This window comes from Somniosus microcephalus, chromosome 10, assembly GCF_052327205.1.
Source record: "Somniosus microcephalus isolate GS21.2 chromosome 10, FLI_Smic_1.0, whole genome shotgun sequence".
NCBI classification, from domain to species: Eukaryota; Metazoa; Chordata; class Chondrichthyes; order Squaliformes; family Somniosidae; genus Somniosus; species Somniosus microcephalus.
The window spans coordinates 206891800-206913562 of record NC_140996.1 but is presented as its reverse complement, the minus strand read 5'-3'; the positions used below and the strand labels follow the sequence as shown (position 1 = coordinate 206913562).

The following is a 21763-nucleotide window of genomic DNA, read 5'->3' as shown; positions in this document are numbered from 1 at the left end:
TGTAGGTGTTAACCGAGCCAACTCCATCCTCACTATGTTAATAGGAGCTACCCGCAAACCAGCAGCTACTTGTCTCTAACTGCTGTTGCTACACAGGAAAAATCATGAGATACACAAGGTGAGCACCAAGGGCAGCAAATAAATTAAGTACACTTCTAAATGCAGGGCCCTTCAAATGCTGCCACCAAAAAAAAATTTGCAAACTGCTACCTAACATCTCCTGACACAGCTTTCAGTGGCTTATTAAGCAGGCCCCGCCGGTTCCTGATCCAGTGCACAGAGTTTTTTATGGATAAGGCTTATGCCAGGGAATGTAACCTTGCCCAATATCACAAAATCCAGCTGAGGTCCCACAAGACCTCATTAGCACATCTCTATGACGTTCGCGCACACCTGAAGTGTGGACCTCCTGAAAGGCCCCAAAAATCTTAATTGTAAAATTGGGCGAAACACACATCAGGCTTGTGAGGTATCGCGTCGAGCAGAGCGCGAGGGCCTGCTGGAGCCTCACGAAATCAGAGCCTATTTGTTAACTCACAGTATCTTGTTACCAACTGGAGAAGTAAATCCTTCACGGCACGACAAGTGAGCCCCAGGTGGGCAGAGGAAACGCTTCAAGGACGCCCTCAAAGCCTCCTTGAAAAAGTGTAACATCCCCCCACTGGGAATCCCTGGCCCAAGACCGCACAAAGTGGAGGAGAAGCATCCGGGAAGGTGCCGAACACCTCGAGTCTCTTCGCCGGGAGCAAGCGGAAGCCAAGCGCAGGCAGCCGCAAGGAGCGCACGTCAACCCAAGCACCCCACCCACCTGCCCCTTCAACCACCGTCTGCCCCACCTGTGACAGAGACTGTAGGTCCCGCATTGGACTCATCAGTCACCTGCGAACTCATTTTTAATGAGGAAGCAGGTCATCCTCAGTTCCGAGGGACTGCCTAAGAAGAAGAAGAAATCCTTCAACACAGTCGTGGCGGTGCTTCCATATCTGTGTATAAGTATATGGAATTATTAATGCATTTCTAAATACAGGAGGATTTTCTGTTACTGGCACCGTGGAGGGGGAAGGAGAAAATGAGAAGGAATGAGGAGATATGTAGAGCAGCAGGCCATGATTGAATAGCAGGGATAGAAGGAAAAAGGAATAATAACTAGAGCTTTTTTTCCATTACCTTTGGGGATTGTGAAGTAGTTATACAACACATTGCCCTGAATGGATAGTGTAGAATCCGTGATGGAAGGTAGAGGCTTGAACAGTCAAGTGGCCTTTTCTCATTCCATGCTTTCTATGTTCTTAAAAACTGGCTGCTATTTGTTAGTTAAAGAGGACTGAGATGTATTTTATATTCAGTGATGTACATGTGAAAAACGCCAATTTGATGCTTTTAAAAAAAACACCCAGTCAAACAGTGTGGCAATGTTAACTTTTCAGTGCATTGGCTTGGCTAAGAATTAATGGTTGGTGGGCGATGGATGTTAAATCACAACCATCGTTCACCACCTCTCATTACAGTGGGTTAGTGCATCAATATGTTACTGCGATGGCTCCTGCCCCAGCACCCAAACTTCTGCACATCTTAAACTTCACGTCCGCTTCATTTAATGAATACACAGTCCACAGTAAAAGTGATATTTGAGTTTTGGTTGCACAGGCTTGCATATGCACAAAGGCAGGTTGTGGTTATGCTCGTATGCATTCCCATGCACAAGGGACAACGTAATCCCAAATTATCAATCAAGTAGCTTTTGGACAGCTGATGTTTTGCTCAGGTTGTGGATTTGAGGCACAAATAGAGAATTAATTTAGAGGTGTAAGAGATAATTTTCAGGAACTGGGGACAAAAGCTATATCTAATTAGTATTAGCCCTTGGGTAACTGCCTTCATGGTTTTCAGTAATTGATCCCAGTGCACCAACAGTCACGCATATTCCAAGAACTTGTTCTTGTTTTTTTTTAATTATTCGTTCATGGGAAGTGGGTGTCGCTGGCAAAGCCAGCATTTATTGCCCATCCCCTTGAGAAGATAGTGGTGAGCCGCTGCAGTCCGTGTGGTGAAGGTACTCCCACAGTGCTGTTAGGGAGGGAGTTCCAGGATTTTGACCCAGTGACGATGAAGGATTGGCGATATACTTCCAAGTCAGGATGGTGTGTGACTTGGAGGGGAACTTGGAGGTGGTGGTGTTCCCATGCGCCTGCTGCCCTTGTCCTTCTAAGTGGAAGGGGTCACGGGTTTGGGAGGTGCTGCTGAAGAAGCCTTGGCGAGTTGCTGCAGTGCATCTTGTAGATGGTACACACTGCAGCCACGGTACGCCGGTGGTGGAGGGAGTGAATGTTTAAGGTGGTGGATGGGGTGCCAATCAAGCGGGCTGCTTTTTCCTGGATGGTGTCAAGGTTCTTGAGTGTTGCTTATTGATAATTCACTTGAAATCCTAGAATCTATAACTGCAATGTAGCTACGAACAGAAACAGCGTAGCATCAATGCTACACTGGTAGTGTAAATGCACTCTTATCGAATTTCAAGAATCAACCGTTATGAATGAAGACAAAATCCTTGAGGAGGTGCCCTTTCAATTTGTGCTGATCATGTTGTGGATTCCACCCATTCATAACTAATGGGCAGAAAATACAGCTCCGAGGATCAACAGCAGAAAACAGTCTGTAATTTGGCACTAATAGCTAACCTCACTAAGGGAGTGAAATATTTGCACATGCAGGAAGGCAAAACTATACCGTGCATCTTATGGAAACGTAAGTGTATTAAGATGCACCAAAAGTATCGCACAACTGTAGCTAAATAGTCACTTAACTGGTATAAATAGCGCACTGTGGGCCATCCCATAGGAGCATAGGAATTGCTAAACGTTAAAAGACCAAGGTCCATCTAGTTTGCCTTCTTTCACCCTGGTAGTCACGTGATACAATGATAATGGAGTTGCTGACTAATCGTAGCAGTCAATCTCTATCAATTAGTCTACAGCAGTTCCAGACATGATGCGAGGAAAACCCAGTGGTGGAGAGCTTTGGGAACCATAGGTCCAAAGTCACCCGTTCCTCCCAAGCGTGCTACACTCCCCACTGCTTTGACTACTAAGAAATACACGTTCTCTTCAGGTAACCACAAAATAAAATCCACAGTCTTTCAGAATTTTCTGGGGTCCGTGCGGGCGCGATTGGGGGCGGGTCGGGTGGGCAATTTAAAAAATCTTGCAGCGGGTCGGGAACCCGCCATCTTCCTGCCCCGTGAGCCTTTCCCTCGAGCGTGTTTGCCAGCGCAGCAGCGACCTAAACAGCAGAGGCGGGCGAGCTAATTTAAATCATTATTAGGTACTTGCCAGACCCTTAAGAGTCTTTTTAACCCCACCTATTAAATTTCATTGGATGACCACGAGAATCACGCAGCTCAGGAACCACGTCTGTGAACCTGAGGCGGAAGTTGAGTGGCCATTGATCCAGCTGATTAGTGCACGACATGGAAAGTACAACAAAAACTCCCACCTCACAGCTGATCACTTTCCTCAGGCAGATGCTGTTGCTGACTGCATTGCCAGCACAGATTTAGCTTTCTAGAGGCTGCAAGTGTTTCCAGCAATGTCAGCATCCAGTGTCACCTCATTGTTAGAACCTATCACCTCATCTCTAATTGACCTGCCATCTATTCCATCAGCATGAGTGCCCTTTATACTCTCTCACCTTGGTCCTCAGAATCAGACCACGATCAGCCTCAACACCAGCAGCACTAGGCACACCAGCAGCACCAACAACAACACCAACCTTCTCCAGGGCTGCACCGCGCTGGAGACGATACCCCCAACACAGGGTATACAGGCAGAGGATGAGCTTCCTCAACATGACTGAGCAGCAGTGCCAAAGGAGGCTCAGGCTATCACGCCAGGTTGTCGCAGACATTTGTAGATTACTGGAGCAAGACCTGCAGCCCAGAGGAGCAGGTAGACACGCCTTACCAGTGGCTGTCAAAGGCACCAGCGCCCTCAACTTCTTCACCTCAGGCTCCTTCCAGGGATCTGCAGCAGACATTTGTGGCATCTCGCAGTCGGCCGCCCACAGATGCATAACACAGGTCACCGATGCCCTCTTTGACAAGTCAGCCAATTATATCAACTTTGCCACTGATGAAGCCAGTGTTACTGAGCGGGCGCTCGGCTTTGCCGCTCTGGCTGGCTTCCCACAGGTGCAGGGCGTCATCGACTGCACATGTGTGACCATCAGGGCACCCCATCATCACCCAGGAGTCTTTGTCAACCGCAAGGGCTTCCACTCCCTCAATGTGCAGCTCGTCTGCAACCATAGGAATCATAGAATCATAGAATGGTTACAGCACAGAAGGAGGCCATTTGGCCCGTCGAGCCTGTGCCGCTCTCTGCAAGAGCACTTCAGCTAGTCCCACTCCCACGTCCTTTCCCCGTAGCCCTGCAAATTGTTTTCCTTCAGGTACTTATCCAATTCCCTTTAGAATCACCCTTTCAGGCAGTGCATTCCAGATCCTAACCACTCGCCGTGTAAAAAAGTTTTTCCTCATGTCGCCTTTAGTTCTTTTGCCAATCAGCTTGAATCTGTGTCCTCTGGTTCTCCACCCTTCCGCCCAATGGGAACAGTTTCTCTCTATCTACTCTGTCTAGACCCCTCAAGATTTTGAATACCTCTATCAAATCTCCTTTCAACCTTCTCTGCTCTAAGGAGAACAACCCCAGCTTCTCCAGTCTGTCCACGTAACTGAAGTCCCTCATCCATGGAACCATTCTCGTAAATCTTTTCTGCACCCTCTCTAAGGCCTTCACATCCTTCCTAAAGTGCGGTGCCCAGAATTGGACCAAAGGTTCATCATAACTTCCTTGCTTTTGTAGTCTATGCCTCTATTTATGAAGCCCAGTATCCCGTATGCTTTTTTAACCGCTTTCTCAACCTGCCCTGCCACCTTCAACGATTTGTGCACATATACCCCCAGGTCTCTCCGTTCACGCATCCACTTTAGGATTGTACCCTTTAGTTTATATTGCCTCTCCTCATTCTTCCTACCAAAATGTAGCACTTCATAGTTTTCTGTGTTAAATTTCATCTGCCACGTGTCCGTCCATTTCACCAGCCTGTCTAGGTCTTCCTGAAGTCTATCACTATCCTCCTCACTGTTCACTATATTTTCAAGTTTTGTGTCATCTGCAAATTTTGAAATTGTGCCCTGTACTCCCAAGTCCAAGTCATTAATATATATCAAGGAAAGCAGTGGTCCTACTACTGACCCCTGGGGAACACCACTGTATACCTTCCTCCAGTCCGATAAACAAACGTACACCACTACTCTCGGTTTCCTGTCACCTAGCCAATTTTGTATCCATGCTGCCACTGTCCCTTTTATTCCATGGGCTTCAACTTTGCTGGCAAGCCTATTATGTGGCACTTCATCAAACATAGAAACATAGAAGATAGGAGCAGGAGTAGGCCATTCGGCCCCTCAAGCCTGCTCCGCCATTCAATGAGATCATGGCTGATCATCCAAATTCAGTACCCTGTCCCTGCCTTCTCCCCATATCCCTTGATCCCTCTAGCCTTAAGAAATATATCCAACTCTTTCTTGAATATATTTAATGAACTGGCCTCCACCGCCCTCTGTGGTAGAGAATTCCACAGGTTCACCACTCTCTGGGTGAAGAAATTCCTCCTCATTTCAGTCCTAAATGGCTTACCCCTTATCCTTAGACTATGACCCCTGGTTCTGGACTCCCCGGCCATCAGAAACATATTTTCTGCATCTAGTCTGTCCAGGCCTGACAGAATTTTATAGGTTTCGATGAGATCCCCTCTCAATCTTCTAAACTCCAGTGAGTATAAGCCCAATTGACACAATCTCTCCTCGTACGTCATTCCTGCCATCCCAGGTATCAGCCTGGTGAATCTTCGCTGCACTCCCTCCATGGCAAGAACGTCCTTCCTCAGGTAAGGTGACCAAAACTGTACACAATACTCAAGGTGCGGTCTCACCAAGGCCCTATACAACTGCAGCAAGACATCCTTGTTCTTGTACTCGAACCCTCTTGCTACGAAGGCCAACATACCATTTGCCTTCTTAACCGCCTGCTGCACCTGCATGCTTACCTTCAGCGACTGGTGCACAAGGACACCCAGGTCTCATTGCACTTCCCCTTCTTCCAATCTATTGCCATTCAAATAATAATCTGCCATCCTATTTTTGCCACCAAAGTGGATAACCTCACATTTATCCACATTATAGAGCATTTGCCATGTTTTTGCCCAATCACCCAACCTGTCCAAATCGTACTGGAGTTTCACGACATCCTCCTCACAGCGTACCCTCCCACCCAGCTTTGTGTCGTCTGCAAATTTGGAGATATTACATCCAATTCCCTCGTCCAGATCATTAATAAACGCCTTTTGGAAGTCCGTGTACACCACGTCAACTGCATTGCCCTCATCAACCTCTCTGTTATCTCATCAAAAAACTCGATCAAGTTGGTTAAACATGATTTTCCTTTAACAAATCCGTGCTGACTTTCCTTAATTAATCCACACTTGCCCAAGTGACTGTTAACTTTGTCCCTGATTATCATTTCCAAAAGCTCCCCCATTACCAAGGTTAAACTGACTGGCCTGTAGTTGCTGGGTTTACCCTTACACCCTTTTCATACATGTGTGAGCCAAATTCCCTGGCAGCCATGACTCTTTCGTCCTGCGCCAATCCACCCTCCCTCACCTCTTTGCTCCCCCAAATATACTTTCTGGCTGGCTGCTTGGGGACAAGGGCTATCCACTGAAGATGTGGCTCATGACATCCTTGAGGAGGCTCAGGAGAGATATAATGAAAGCCACATTTCCACCAGATGTGTCATAGAGCAGAAGACAATAGGCATACTGAAAATGCACTTCAGCTACCTTGACAGATCTGGAGGAGCCCCTCAGTACGCATCAGCCAGGGTCTCCAGAATCGCCGTGCTCTGCTGCGCGCTGCACAACATATCGCAGCAGCGGGGATTGGCGCTGCATGAGGAGCAAGGCACTGAGCACACAGCCTCTTCAGAGGAGGAGGAGGAGGAAGCTGCGGTCCAGATCCCACCAGCCCCCGAGCACGCTGCTGCCCGGGAGGCCAGGGATGGGCTCATCATGGCCAGATTTACTTCACTTTACGGAGTTCACCCATATGGCTGCCACATGCTGCGCCAGGTTGGCACCACCCCACAGCAACACCATAAAGCATTCCTACAATGACCAAGCCATTCTTTTCACACTGACTACCATTGCTGGACGTAACGTTATGTCTCACCATTCACTGCAACTCACTAAGCCACTTCCAAAGGTGCACACAAATCTGTCCATGACTGGAAAGTGGTGAAAATAAATAGCTTTATGTGTGATATTACTGTAACGGAAACTTTACACAATCATTTAACAAAACACCTAAGTGGCTACCCTTGTGAATCTACTTGTGTGTCATCTTTCTCTTATGCGTGCTTCTACGAGGTGCTACCCCTGTGGCTTCAGCAGAGGTAGAGGCAGGCTGCTTACTTCCCTGCTGCGACTGCTTAGACGCTCTTGGCAGATGTCCTCTGGGTTTTGGAGCCTGTGATGGCCCCGCCAAAGTCTGCTCCTCCTGCGACTGTACAGGGGCACTCAGCCATCGCGATCCAAGGAGGCATCTGGGGCTCTGACTGAGGGGGTGGCAATGGGGGAGAAGTGTGAGTGCTTTGAGAGGAGCCCCCACTTGCATGCCCCCTTTCACCATCATCCCTCTCATGGGCCACCCGCACTTCCCTGCTAACAAGGAGCTGGAGAGCACCTTGCTGCACTGCAGTGGGGCCATGAGGACCCACTTCTACGTTGACATCCCTCCTGGAGAGGACATCTATGAGCCTCTGCAATCTATTCTCCATAGAGACCATGTGCTCCTGTGAGTGGCACATTAGCTGCTCCATGCAGGTGGCCATCCTATCAATGGAAGAGCCTACAGTCGCCATCGCCTGTGGGGCACAGTGGTGCTCATGTTGGAGATGGGCTCCTCCATTCACTGCACATTTGCAGACATCGCGCTCGCAAACCTGTCAACGCCTCCTGCACTTCTTGCTGCACCTCCAGGATCGCCCTCTTTCTGGATGGCCCCTGAGTCTCAGGGTCTGCATGCAGCTGAGCAGAGCTGGCAGCATCTTGCCCCCTCCATCGAAGAGCCTCCACTGCTGGTGTGAGTAAGGATATGCAGGAGTAGTGTTGGGAAGGCAGAGTGATGGGGATGTGATGAGAGGCACAGCAGGATGAGGTTGAGTGTGGCCTTGTACTCACCTTTCCTGATCTAATGAGATCACTGAATCATTTCCAGCACTGCACTGAGGTCCTCCTGACCACATCCCCGCTGTTTACCTCCTCTGCTATTTGGAGCCAGACTCTCTTGGTCTCCTGGGGAGGTCTCTTCCGCCCATTAGAAGGGAAGAGGACCTCCCTGCGTGCTCTGACTCCCTCCACAAGCACGTGGAGGGAGTCATCGGAGAATCTGGGTGCAGCCCTCTGTCTCAGTGCAGTCATATTTGGCATGCTTTCCAGCAGTCCAATTGTGCAGTGTGCTGCCTGCACACTCCTAGATGAACCTTCAAATGCAATGTGGCCATGGCCCCTTTAAATATCCCAGCTGAAAACACGTCATCGCTGACGTCATCAGATCCGCACCATTTAACTGGACCGGGTAACGCGCAGGGAGGCCTTAATAGGCCCCATTAATGCAAAGTCGCTCTGAGGAGCAGCGTGGTATCAGGAATGGGGTTGCGACCCGACACGACGACTGCCCGCACCCAACCCACCCAGTTATGGAAAATTCTGGCCATTATCCCTTTGAAATCAGCCCATTAATAGATCCTCTGCTTCAAGCTTTTTTATATATTAAGAGCAAAAAAGAGACAGTTGAAAGCTTTATCTCTTTGCCCTGTAAGGATTTAGCAGCAAAAAAACATGTGTAACATATGCCACGCGGTACTCTGAAGAACAACTATGATGAGATCAAACCCGAAGAAGATTTGCTCCAATAAATAACACATTTATTTTTTTTTACTGCCGACTTGTGAACTGGTGAAATTGAAGGTTTCCTTCAACAACATGGATTTGATCTGATCACGTTTGAGATGCAGCAAAATATGGTGGAAGTTAACAAGGAGAATGCAGCGAGGAACAAAAGGTTCAGCAGTCACAGAGATTTTCCAGCAAATGCTCCTTCTATTATTAATCTCACATATTCAGTTAAATGCTCTGTCAGTTTTTGATTTGACACTAATTATAACCCATCGTCCAAATTGCCTAATTTAATTAAAACATTGTTCAAATGATCTTTTTTAGAAGCACTCATGCAAGCATTTGACGGAGTGCCTTTAGTTAAAAGACACAACCTGTAAATTTCAAAATGATCCCTTCGATGACATCACACTTTTCCACCAAGTAGTTCAAAAGTTTCCATAAATTGCAAGGAAACAGGCCAACAGAAAAATAAGTTAATTCTGCGCCAACTGATAACCTTCAAGAAGTAACTGGACCAATGCTTGTTGAGAAAGAGAGTTTAAGATGAAAGAGATGTTAATGGGCCTGTTTGTGAGAATAAGGGAAAAGAACATTATGGGCTAGATTTTCAGTTTAGGCAGTTTTGGGGCGCTAGCTTTAGCGCCCGCCCGAAGTTAGCGCCCGCCCCAAAGTAGCGCCCCGTTGCCGGGAATTCAGTGGCTTCGCCCTAAGAGGTTGGTGGAGCGCTAAAAGAGGCGTTCCACTACTCTCTTTAGGCGCTAAGCCGGCGGTCCAGAGGGATAGCGCCCAGGCGGGGCGCAGCACGGGTGCGGTCATTTTTGCACTGACAGCAGACCCCGTGGTGCCGACCAGCTCTTAAAGGGGGAAGGGACGAATTAGTCTGCTGCCACGCCCTGCACACTGCAGCCTTGCAAAGAGGCCTCAACACTACTGCTCAGCCCCAGGGAGTCATGGCAACGCCAGAGAAGGCCCGTCAGCGTGCCCTGCGCTTCTCAGAGGGTGATCTGGACATCATGCTCACAGCTCTGGAGGTGAGGCGCAAGATCTTGTTTCCAGACAGTGGGAGGAATCCAACCCACCACGACTACACCAAAGCCTGGAAGCAGATCGCCCAGAGGGTGACATTCACCGGCGAGGCCCCCAGGACCCACACACAATGCCGTAAGAAGTACAACGATCTGACCAGGATTGTGAGGGTGAGTAGCCTTTCCAGTCTCCTCCTCATTCTTGCATGTACACCTGACATGATGGGCAAAGGGACCTGAAAGTCCTTTTGGCCAGCCCTCAGCCAGCAGCATTGGGACAGTCATGAGCATCAAATGGCCATTCGGCACTCTACACTTTGGCCAAGCTATTCCACCATGGGAGGCAGTGCACACTACATCAGGGCTTCACTCTGTCCAAGCTATTCCACCATGGGAGGCAGTGCACACTACATCAGGGCTTCACTCTGTCCAAGCTATTCCACCATGGGAGGCAGTGCACACTACATCAGGGCTTCACTCTGTCCAAGCTATTCCACCATGGGAGGCAGTGCACACTACATCAGGGCTTCACTCTGTCCAAGCTATTCCACCATGGGAGGCAGTGCACACTACATCAGGGCTTCACTCTGTCCAAGCTATTCCACCATGGGAGGCAGTGCACACTACATCAGGGCTTCACTGCGCCCTTACAGCCCGTCCTTTCTCTTGCAGGCTAAAGTAGCGTTTAATCGCCAGGCCCGTGCCAGGGGTGGCCGCGCCAAGCTGCAGGAGCTCACTCGGCTGGAGGAGCGCGTGTGTGTGCTCATGGGAGCACGTGTGATTGTCCCCACAGCGTGCGGTGTATCCGACCCTCCACTGCCCGGCAATGGTAAGGACCTCGCCTTTTGGCCCTCTCGCGTCGCACTGGCCCATCCGAGCTATCTCCTTTGCCACTGTCCCACCAATGCGCTGAATCCCACCAGTCCTAACTCCCTCGCTGACGCCGTCTCCTCACTCTGAAGCTACTCTTGTGCATTCCTGCTTTCAGCTGGTGACGACCAGGACCCTGAGGCTGCCAGTGACAGCACCTCCAACCAGGAGGAGGAGGAGGAGCAAGCCGGACCTTCGGGGGAACAGTCACGTCCCGCAGGAGAGGAGGAAATGCTCGACACCTCCTCACTGGACGAGTGCCTGGAGGAACTGTCGCAGGGCAATGCAGCTTCTGGGACCAGTGGCGTCCAGCCACCCAGCAGCCGTGCGCGTGGCCCGCGGCCTTCCCCCCAAAGGGGGGAAGGATCAGAGGGGAGTGCTGCTGCTCGGCAAACTCGCCGTCACCAACGCGGCAAGGGTCCCCTAGTTCGGCCCCCTCCTCCCCAGCGGGAGAGTCGCGACTCCAGTCCGGACACCTTCACTTCGGAGGAGGTGCGGAAGCTCGATCAGATGGCCGACGACTCGGACCGGCGCCACACGGAGCTCATGAGCGTGGTGGGGCGCATGCCTGAGGCCATCGAGTCGCTGGCGACCAGTGTGCGCGAGTTCGGGGCAGCAACTGCCGCGACTGGCCGCATGCTAACTGATGCCGTCAAGACCCTGGCGGATGTGATGCGCGCGCACACCAGGACCAGAGGGCCACTCACTGCTGCCACACGCGCTGTCTCAGGCAGGCATCGCCAGGGCAGGCGCCGCGCTGGACCATCCCAGCAAGCCGGCCGTCGGCTGATTGCTGCGGATCCTGCAGTGCGGGCCCGGCCGAGTGCCACCGCGCCACAGCACCAGCCAGCGCATCCCAGACGCCAGCTGGCCCACATTGCACCATCCGTCGCCGCCATTCCCCCTCTGGGGCGTCAAGGGCAAGCGGCTGCAGCTGATGGTGGCCAGGCTCAGGCGCGCCACTCAGGAGACGGCCCCTCGAGGCCCAAACGCCGTGTAGGCCGCCCCCCAGTGGCATCTGGCGGAAGGGCATCTGAGCCTCAGGCGCCTTCCCCCAGCCTCGCAGCAGCCACTGGGCAGAGCTTGCGAAGGAGCAGCAGGCAGGGCAGGGGAGGCAAAATGCTGGGCAAGGTCTCGCCCTCGCGGGCCACTCAGTAGAGGGTGTGGCCAGCTTTCCTTTAATATGGCGGTGGCCATCTTTATTTTGCCCATGGTTGTGCTTTTGGAGGGCTTTTTTTTTGCGTTAGGCCGACGTTGAGGCCCGGTTTCAATAAAGGTGGAGTGGCTCCTCCCCAGTTTGTGGGAGTGAGTCGTTTGTTGGGCTTTTTGTGGGGCCCGTTTATTGTTTTTGGGGATTCATGTGGGAAGGGCTTTTCATTTTTGTTTAATAAAAAATTATCTTTATTCATGCAGTCTCCATGGTTGTTCTTCTTAGTGTTTGTTGGCTTCGCCGGCTGAGGGCTTGCGGAGCGGCTGCATTCATCTTCCCTCATGGCCCCTGGCCATTCCCTGACAGGGGGCTTAGAAGTACCGTGTAATAAGGTGGCGTCGTGCGGCCCTTGGCCCTGGTCGCTCCCTCCTGGGAACGTACTCCTGCTCCTCCTCCTCCTCCTCCTCCTCCTCCTCATGCTCCTCCTGCTCCTCCTCCTGAGGTGCTGGTCCAACGTCAGGTGGCAGTGCCTGAGTCCTGCGGATAGCCAGGTTGTGTAGCATGCAGCAAACCACCACAAATTGGGAGACCCGGTCCGGCGAATACTGGAGAGCTCCTCCGGAGCGATCAAGGCAGCGGAACCGCTGCTTGAGGACCCCAATAGTTAGCTCGATGATGTTGCGGGTGGTTTGATGGCTCTCGTTGTAGGCCTCTTCAGCAGCGGTCCTGGGCGCGCGGAGCGGGGTCATGAGCCAGGTGCACAAAGGATAGCCTTTGTCCCCGAGTAGCCATCCTCTTGGGGGAGGCTGTGCCTGGAACATGTCATGCACAGTACTCTGCCGCAGGATAAAGGCATCGTGGCTGCTGCCTGGGAAGCTGGCATTGACTGCCATGATGCGCTGCTTGTGGTCACAGACCAGCTGCACATTCAGAGAATGGTAGCCCTTCCTGTTGCGATACTGCTCGCCATGCTCCAGAGGGGCCCGCAAAGCCACATGCGTACAGTCAATGGCGCCCTGCACCAAGGGGAATTCCCCGAGTCTGGAAAATCCCAATGCGCGCTGATGCTGGCTCTCCAGGGCCATGGGGAAGGAGATGAATTGGCTTCTCCTTCTGAACAGTGCTTCGGTCACCTGGCGGATGCAGCGATGCACGCCGTACTGGGAGATGTTTGCTATGTCCCCAGCAGCGTATTGGAAGGAGCCGGTGGCATAGAAGTTCAATGCCACTGTCACCTTCACTTCCACCGACAGAGACGTCCTGCACCTGAGCTTTGGCCGCAGATCTCGGCGAAGCAGGTGGCAGATCTCTGCAATCACCCCCTTCCGGAATCGGAGCCTTTTAACACATCGCGCGGCACTCATGTTTAGGTAGGAGCGCTGCTGGCGGTATAGCCTGACTGGGTAAGGCCTACGTGGCCGACGCCTGTAGCCCCCTCTGCCTCTAGCCAGGGCTGCCCCTCTCACAATACGTCTGCGAGCCCTACGGACATGGAGCTGCAGCTCCGCGTTGGCACCCCATGCAACCCCCATCAAATCCTGGCAAACACTCTAATTTCCAAATGGCCACTTGCAGCGCTGTTGCCTGAGTCCAAAAATACCTGGCTCTTGCTGCTTGAAACCAGTTAGCTATCCTCCTTGTTGTGTCTCCAGAAATGCGTTGCACAAGACTGTTTTCTGAAATAATGGATGGCCTTTATACTGGAGAGGACGTTCCCTTTAATTAGCGCCCCCCGGGGCCCGCGCTGGTTGTGTTGCGTTCCTTTTTCCAAACGCTCCGGCCGCCCGCCGCACAATGGGGCGGTCCGACTGAAGTTTGCAATCGGGGCGGCCAAAGGGCGTTGCACGAGGATGTGACGTCATTTTCTGCGCGCGCATCCGGGCGGGCGCTAAACTTTGCGCCGGCGCTAACGGGCAACTTAATTTGGGGCGGGGCGCAAACTGCGCTGCGCCCGGGCGCTACACGCATAGCGCCCGGAAATCACTTCTCTTAAGGCGCTAACTGCTGGCGCAAGCAACTGAAAATCTAGCCCTATGATTATGGGTGGATGAGGGGATTGGGGTAGTCATGCATGGTCTGTGAAAAAAGGCTTGAGGAGCTGAAGGACCTTTTCTGATTCCATACGCTCTTATGTAAAAAATCACAGCCGCTTTAGGTTATTTTGAGGAAGAAAAATCATTGGGCCGGATATTCCGATGCCTATGGGTGTGTACGCGCTGTGTACACACACATAGGGACATCGGAAATGCCGGTTTGAGGCATGCCAAGCGCGTGCGCTGAAAACCGGCATTTCTGATCTGTCAGAAAATCCTTAGAAATCTTATGCCTGGCAGCAGAAGATTTGAAAAAAAATAAAAAATAAAAATTTTTTCCACTCTTTTATCATTTAAAAATACTTTTAAAAAGGTAAGTTTATTTTTAGCCCTGTAAAAATTTTTAATTATTTTGTTTAAAAATTAAATTTTTGTTTAAAATTTATTGTAATTTCAACTACTTTAAAAAATGTGATTTAAAAAAAGATGTACTTAATGTTTTAAAGTGTTTTTGGGGTGATCTCCATTCATACATTTGACAGGTCTATCTGTCAAGTGTATGAAGGGAGATTCCCTTCTTTGATTGGCTCCCCATGGCCCACGTGATCCCAGGGACGCTTGCGAACCGCCTGCGCCCTCTGGGATACCTGGGCCCTGCGCATTTCGACTGTGGAGAGGCCCAGGAGCGGAAGTGTCCGGGAGCCCTCAGGTAAGTCCATAGATTTTTCGCACGCGGGAAGCCTCCAATCGGAAATTATGAGCTGATGATACCACCCTATGGAGTGAATTTTCAGGTCTCCCGCATATAGTAAATGGGGTAATAGTCCAACAAACTAATCCTGTAAAGATAATTCATCAGCTAGGAAGCATCTTGGGATATCCTGACGATACGCAAGGTGCCTTATAAATATAAACTCTTCTTTTTTTCCCTTTATTTATGAGCCTTGTATGCATATATACTGAATATCTTTCTCTGTATACCATGCTCTGCTTAAACTAAGCAATGTTACCCTTCCATTGTTACTGTTACAGGAAGCATGGCTATATTTTTCTCTGAGTAAAGCTAAAGTAAAATTATTTTATTGAATTGTCGCTGATTTAGATTTTAGTAAAATAACTGTTCTTTAACTACACACAGGGGAAATATAGCCAATGCTCCATGATTTAAAACGAATGCAAAACCTGGATACATTTTTTTTAACATTTCTAAATATGTATGCTTTCAAATAAGTTCAGAGTTAAGGTTTTGAACTGCTTTTTAAGTTAAAAACACAGCAATTTATAACTTTGAAAGTCAGTCGTAAATAAAAATGATTGTATGCTTTACAAGTGGCACAATATTCAGCAATAACCAGGGATGCATATTGTACTTTTTTTTTTTTAAAAACATGCTTCAATCCAAGTCACCAACTCAACATAGAAACATAAACATAGAAACATAGAAGATAGGAGCAGGAGTAGGCCATTCGGCCCCTCGAGCCTGCTCTGCCATTCAATGCGATCATGGCTGATCATCCAAATTCAGTACCCTGTCCCTGCTTTCTCCCCATATCCCTTGATCCCTTTAGCCTTAAGAAATATATCTAAATCCTTCTTGAATATACTTAATGTATTGGCCTCTACTGCCTTCTGTGGTAGAGAATTCCACAGGTTCACCACTCTCTGGGTGAAGAAATTCCTCCTCATTTCTGTCCTAAATGGCCTACCCCTTATCCTTAGACTGTGAGCCCTGGTTCTGGACTCCCCGACCATCGGGAACGTCCTTCCTGCATCTAGTCTGTCCAGTCCTGTCAGAATTTTATAAGTTTCAATGAGATCCCCTCTCATTCTTCTAAACTCCAGCGAGTACAAGCCCAATCATCCCAATCTCTCCTCATACGTCATTCCTGCCATCCCAGGTATCAGCCTGGTGAATCTTCGCTGAACTCCTTCCATGGCAAGAACATCCTTCCTCAGATAAGGCGACCAAAACTGCACACAATACTCAAGATGTGGTCTTACCAAGGCCCTGTACAACTGCAGCAAGACATCCTTGTTCCTGTACTCAAACCCTCTCGCTACGAAGGCCAACATACCATTTGCCTTCTTAACCGCCTGCTGCACCTGCATGCTTACCTTCAGCGACTGGTGCACAAGGACACACAGGTCTCGTTGCACTTCCCCTTCTCCCAATCTATTGCCATTCAGATAATAATCTGCCTTCCTGTTTTTGCCACCAAAGTGGATAACCTCACATTTATCCACGTTATATTGCATCTGCAATGCTTCTGCCCGATCACCCAACCTGTCCAAATCATCCTGTAGTTTCTCGGCATCCTCCTCACAGCACACACGCCCACCCAGCTTTGTGTCATCTGCAAATTTGGAGATATTGGCCTAGAAATTCAGTTGGCTGCGCCAGCCGTTAGCGCCTTAGGAGGAGTAGATCTCGAGCGCTAGGCGCTTAGCGCCCGGGCACAGCGCGATCTGCGCCTTGCCCCAACTTCAGTAGACATTTAGCGCCGGCGCAAAGTCATTGCGCGCGCTCATCTGCGCGCGCAGATCATGACGTCATTTCGTCGTGCAACGCCCTTTGTGCGCCCGGAACCGGAACTTCACTCGCGCCGCCCCATTGTGCGCCTGGCGGCCCTAGTGACTGTTGAGTCAAATGGTGCTCAGCCGATGCGGGCCGTGGGGAGCACAAATTAAAGGGCACTCCTGCAGTACCTTCTTTGGGAGGAGGAGGAGGAGGAGGAGGAGGAGGATACCACATAACAAACTGATGGAGAGAAGCCCTCCGCAAAAACACAAATACACTAGTCTCGGCCGGTCAAAAAAATAAATCCACCCTCCCCCTTTAAGAGCTCACCGGAGCCAGAGTGTCTGCCGGCAATCAGCAGCTTGCCGCACCTGCCCTGCGCCCAACTTCCGGTGTTAGCGCCCCGGGCTGCCGGCTTAGCGCCTAATGATAGTCGTGCATCGCCTGTTTTAGCGCAGCAGCAACCTCTTAGGGCGATGCAACTGAATATCGGCGAAGGGGGCTCGACTTTGCGCCGGGCGCAAACTTTAGCAGCCGCCCGACTTTACCACCCCAAAAGTGGCTATACTGAATTTCTAGGCCATTACATCTAGTTCCCTTGTCTAGATCATTAATATATATTGTGAATAGCTGGGGTCCAAGGACCGATCCCTGCGGTACCCCACTAGTCTGCCAACCAGTTCTCTATCCAAGTCAATACCTTGCCCCCAATCCCATGTGCCTTAACTTTACACGCTAATCTCGTATGCGGGACCTTATCGAAAGCCTTCTGAAAGTCCAAATATACCACATCCACTGGTTCTCCCTTATCTATTTTACTAGTTACATCCTCAAAAAATTCCAGTAGATTAGTCAAGCACGATTTACCTTTTGTAAATCCATGTTGACTTTGTCCGATCCTGTCATTGTTTTCTAAGTGCTCTGCTATTACATCTTTTATAATGGACTCTAGCATTTTCCCCACTACCGATGTCAGGCTTACCGGTCTGTATTTCCCCGTTTTCTCTCTACCACCTTTTTTGAATAGTGGGGTAACATTAGCTACCCTCCAATCCATGGGTACTGTTCCAGATTCCATCGAATGTTAGAAGATGATCAGCAATGCATCTACTATTTCTAGGGCCACTTCCTTAAGTACCCTAAGATGTAGATTATCAGGCCCTGGGGATTTATCAGCCTTCAATCCCATCAATTTTCCTAACACCATTTCCCTACAAATACTGATTTCTTTCAGTTCCTCCCTTTCATCAGACCCTATGTTCCCCGACATCTCTGGGAGGTTATTTCTGTCCTCCTTTGTGAAGACAGAACCAAAATATGTATTTAATTGGTCTGCCATTTCTTTGTTCCCCATTATAAATTCCCCTGATTCTGACTGCAAGGGACCTATGCTTGACTTCACCAATCTTTTTCACTTCACATATCTATAAAAGCTTTTACAGTCAGTTTTTATGTTCCCTGAAAGCTTACTCTCATATTCTATTTTCCCTTTCTTAATTAATCCCTTTGTCCTCCTTTGTTGAATCCTAAACTGCTCCCAATACTCAGGTTTACTGCTTTTTCTGGCCAATTTATATGTCCTCTCCTTGGATCTTATGCTATCCCTAATTTCCCTTGTTAGCCACGGTTGAGTCACCTTTTTTGTTTTATTTTTATGCCAAACTGGGATGAACAAATTCTGTAGTTCATCCATGCGGTCTTTGAATGTTTGCCATTGCCTATCCACCGTCAACCCTTTGAGTGACATTCCCCAATCAATCCTACCCAACTCGCGCCTCAGACCATCGTAGTTTCCTTTATTTAAATTCTGAGTCAACTACTTCATTCTCCATCTTAATGAAGAATTCGATCATATTATGATCGCTCCAACCCAAGGGGCCTCGCACAACAAGATTGCTCATTAATCCTTTCTCGTTACATAATACCCAGTCTAAGGTGGCCTGATCTCTGGTTGGTTCCTCGACATATTGGTCCAGGAAACCATCCCGTAAACACTCCAGGAATTCCTCCTCCACAGTATTGTTACTAATTTGGTTAGCCCAATCTATATGTAGATTAAAGTCACCCATGATGACTGCTGTCAGGGTTGGGGAGCCACGGGACCGTATAAATACGAGGCCGTGCTCTCCAGGCGAGGTAGGTTCTGGACCCAAGTGCAGAAACCAGACAAGAGACACATATACAGTACTTTGTTTGAACTTTACTAGATTCACACATAACTGGATTAACACAGCAATATACATAAGAACTAGAGACAAGAGAACTCAAGACAGAAACATAAGAACTAGAGACAAGTTACAAGACAGCTAGTCAAGATAGGAACTCAGGACAGCTTCCATGAGGAAGCCCACTTGTCTATACTGAGCTTGCGACAAGCTACCACAAGGGGCAACCGGCTTGCCGAGGCTAAACTCCAGACAAGCTACCCCAAGGGTAATCGGCTTATCAATGCAAAGCTCAAGACAAGATCCCAACGGCTCCCACATAGCAACACGCTAGTCCAAACAGCACCTTACCAAGACAAGCAACTTAACAGAACAACCGACTTAAATACATCTTATATCCAGAGACAAGAACACAAACTTAGATACATAGCTCGAGAGAACTAGAACACAGACTTAGATACATAACTCGAGAGAACTATGGCACAGACTTAGATACATAACTCGAGAGAACTAGAACACAGACTTAGATACATAGCTCGAGAGAACTATGGCAGCCAGCTTGTGAAGGCAAGCTGCCATAGAGGAAAGGCTAGTCACACAGAGAACCTAGTCAAGACACGGACCATTGTCAAGACTAACTCCCTGGTTCACCCTAGTGAGGACTGAGCAAAGAATGAAACAACCAGAAAACTTATATACCAAGAAAACCAGGTGCCACCCATAAACAGCTAACAGGCTGTTTAAGACTTAACACAGAAAGCAAGGAGCAATTAACAAAGAAAACTAGGAACATTAACAAAGGAACAAACAAGTGAAGGTGCCATCTAGAGGTTACAAAAAGGAACTGACTGGCACCCTCACAGACTGCTTTGCCCTTATTGCACGCTTCTCTAATTTCCCTTTTAATGCCATCCCCAACCTCCGCATTACTGTTTGGGGGTCTATATACCACTCCCACTAACGTTTTCTGCCCCTTGGTATTTCTCAGTTCTACCCATACAGATTCCACATCATCAGAGCTAATATCCTTCCTTACAATTGTGTTAATCCCTTCTTTAAACAGCAATGCTACCCCACCTCCCTTTCCTGTTTTGCCTATCTTTCCTGAATATTGAATACCCCTGGATGTTGAGTTCCCAGCCTTGGCCACCCTGGAGCCATGTTTCCGTAATCCCAATCAAATCATATTCATTTACCTCTATTTGCGCAGCTAATTCATCCACCTTATTACGAATGCACCTCGCATTAAGACACAAAGCCTTCAGGCTTGTTTTTTTAATGCTCTTAGACCTATTAGAATTATTATTTACTGTGGTCATGTTTGATTTAAACTGTTGATTTCTCTGACTGCCACTTTTGTTTTTCTCCTTCCTATCTTTTGCTTTTATCCTTGTTTCCCTTTCCTCTGTCCCCCTGCTCAGGTTCCCAACCTCCTGCCATTTTAGTTTAAACCCTCCTCCAGAGCACTAGCAAACACTCCTCCTAGGACATCAGTCCTGGCCCTCATCTACAGATGGTCCCTAATAGACACCCAATTTATATGGGGGTGCCCTGCACACTCAAATGTCAGAAAATACTGTGCAGAGTGAAATTATGTTAATCCACCCTCATTTTAATATTCATAATATTCATATTTCAGGTACAGAAAATAATCAATAATCAAAAAGGTTAATGGGATGGTGGTCTTTATATCTAGAGGACTAGAATACAAGGGGGTAGAAGTTATGCTGCAGCTGTACAAAGCCCTGGTTAGACCGCACCTGGAGTACTGTGAGCAGTTCTGGGCACCACACCTTAGGAAGGATATACTGGCCTTGGAGGGAGTGCAGCGTAGGTTTACCAGAATGATGCCCAGACTTCAAGGGTTAAGTTACGAGGAAAGATTACACAAATTAGGTTTGTATTCCCTAGAATTTAGAATGTTAAGGGGTGATCTGATCGAAGTTTTCAAGATATTAAGGGGAACAGATAGGGTAGATAGAGAGAAACTATTTCTGCTGGTTGGGGATTCTAGGACTCGGGGGCAGAGTCTAAAAATTAGAGCCAAACCCTTCAGGAGTGAAATTAGGAAACACTTCTACACACAACGGGTGGTAGAAGTTTGGAACTCTCTTCCACAAACGGCAATTGATGCTGGATCAATTGTTAATTTTAAATCGGAGATTGATAGCTTTCTGTTAACCAATGGTATTAAGGGGCACGGGCCGAGGGCGGGTGTGTGGAGTTAGGTCGCAGATCAGCCATGATCTCATTGAATGGCGGAGCAGGCTCGAGGGGCTGATTGGCCGAACTCCTGTTCCTATACGAGAATCCTGTCTGAAATGTTGACAGAAATGTGCATGATGAACAAATAAGGCAGAGACATGGGCCATTGCCTCTTTTTTACTGTCCACCAGTTAATGGAGCAAACGGAGATGAAAATTGGGGCCCATCTTCCCTTTAACTTTTTTCAACCTTTGGTGGTGCCCTGCATTAGAGACCTTCCTTCACCTTGGTTGCTCAATAAAACAAAAATCACCATGTGATCCAGGTTCTATTAAGAGGCAGTTGCATAGCTAACTACGTACTTTTCTGATCTTCTTCAGCGCTGTGATTCAGCTTGGGCAATAACTTTTCAAGTCTTTTAAGAAGCTCCACCTGTTGTCTGGCTAATTCTGTTTGTTCTTGCAATATCTTTGAGTTAATCTGGTTCTCCTTCAAATTCACTAATTCTTTCAGATATCCTCTGACTGCCTTTTTGAACATGGAAAATAATTAAAATATATATAAGTAAAGGCAAGTAGGACAACTGTTAAAAACAATAGCTTCGAATAGTAAAACGCAAGCAAAATGCTGCGGATGCTGGAAATCTGATATAAAAGCAGAAAATGCTAGAAACGCTCAGCAGGTCAGGCAGCATCTGTGGAGAGAGAAACAGAGTTAACATTTCAGGCCGATGGCCTTTCATCAGAACTGACGATAGGGTCATTGGCCTGAAACGTTAA

At 48.7% G+C, this 21763-nt stretch overlaps 1 protein-coding gene across 1 annotated transcript in view; it reads right to left on the bottom strand.

Annotated features, from left to right (window-relative positions):
• LOC147112042 (von Willebrand factor A domain-containing protein 3B-like) overlaps positions 1-21763 on the bottom strand; it is a 332584-nt gene that overhangs the window by 93508 nt on the left and 217313 nt on the right. Inside the window, 1 exon segment of the mRNA XM_085999537.1 lies at positions 21347-21512. Within this exon segment, the coding sequence (XP_085855663.1) occupies positions 21347-21512 (166 nt within the window).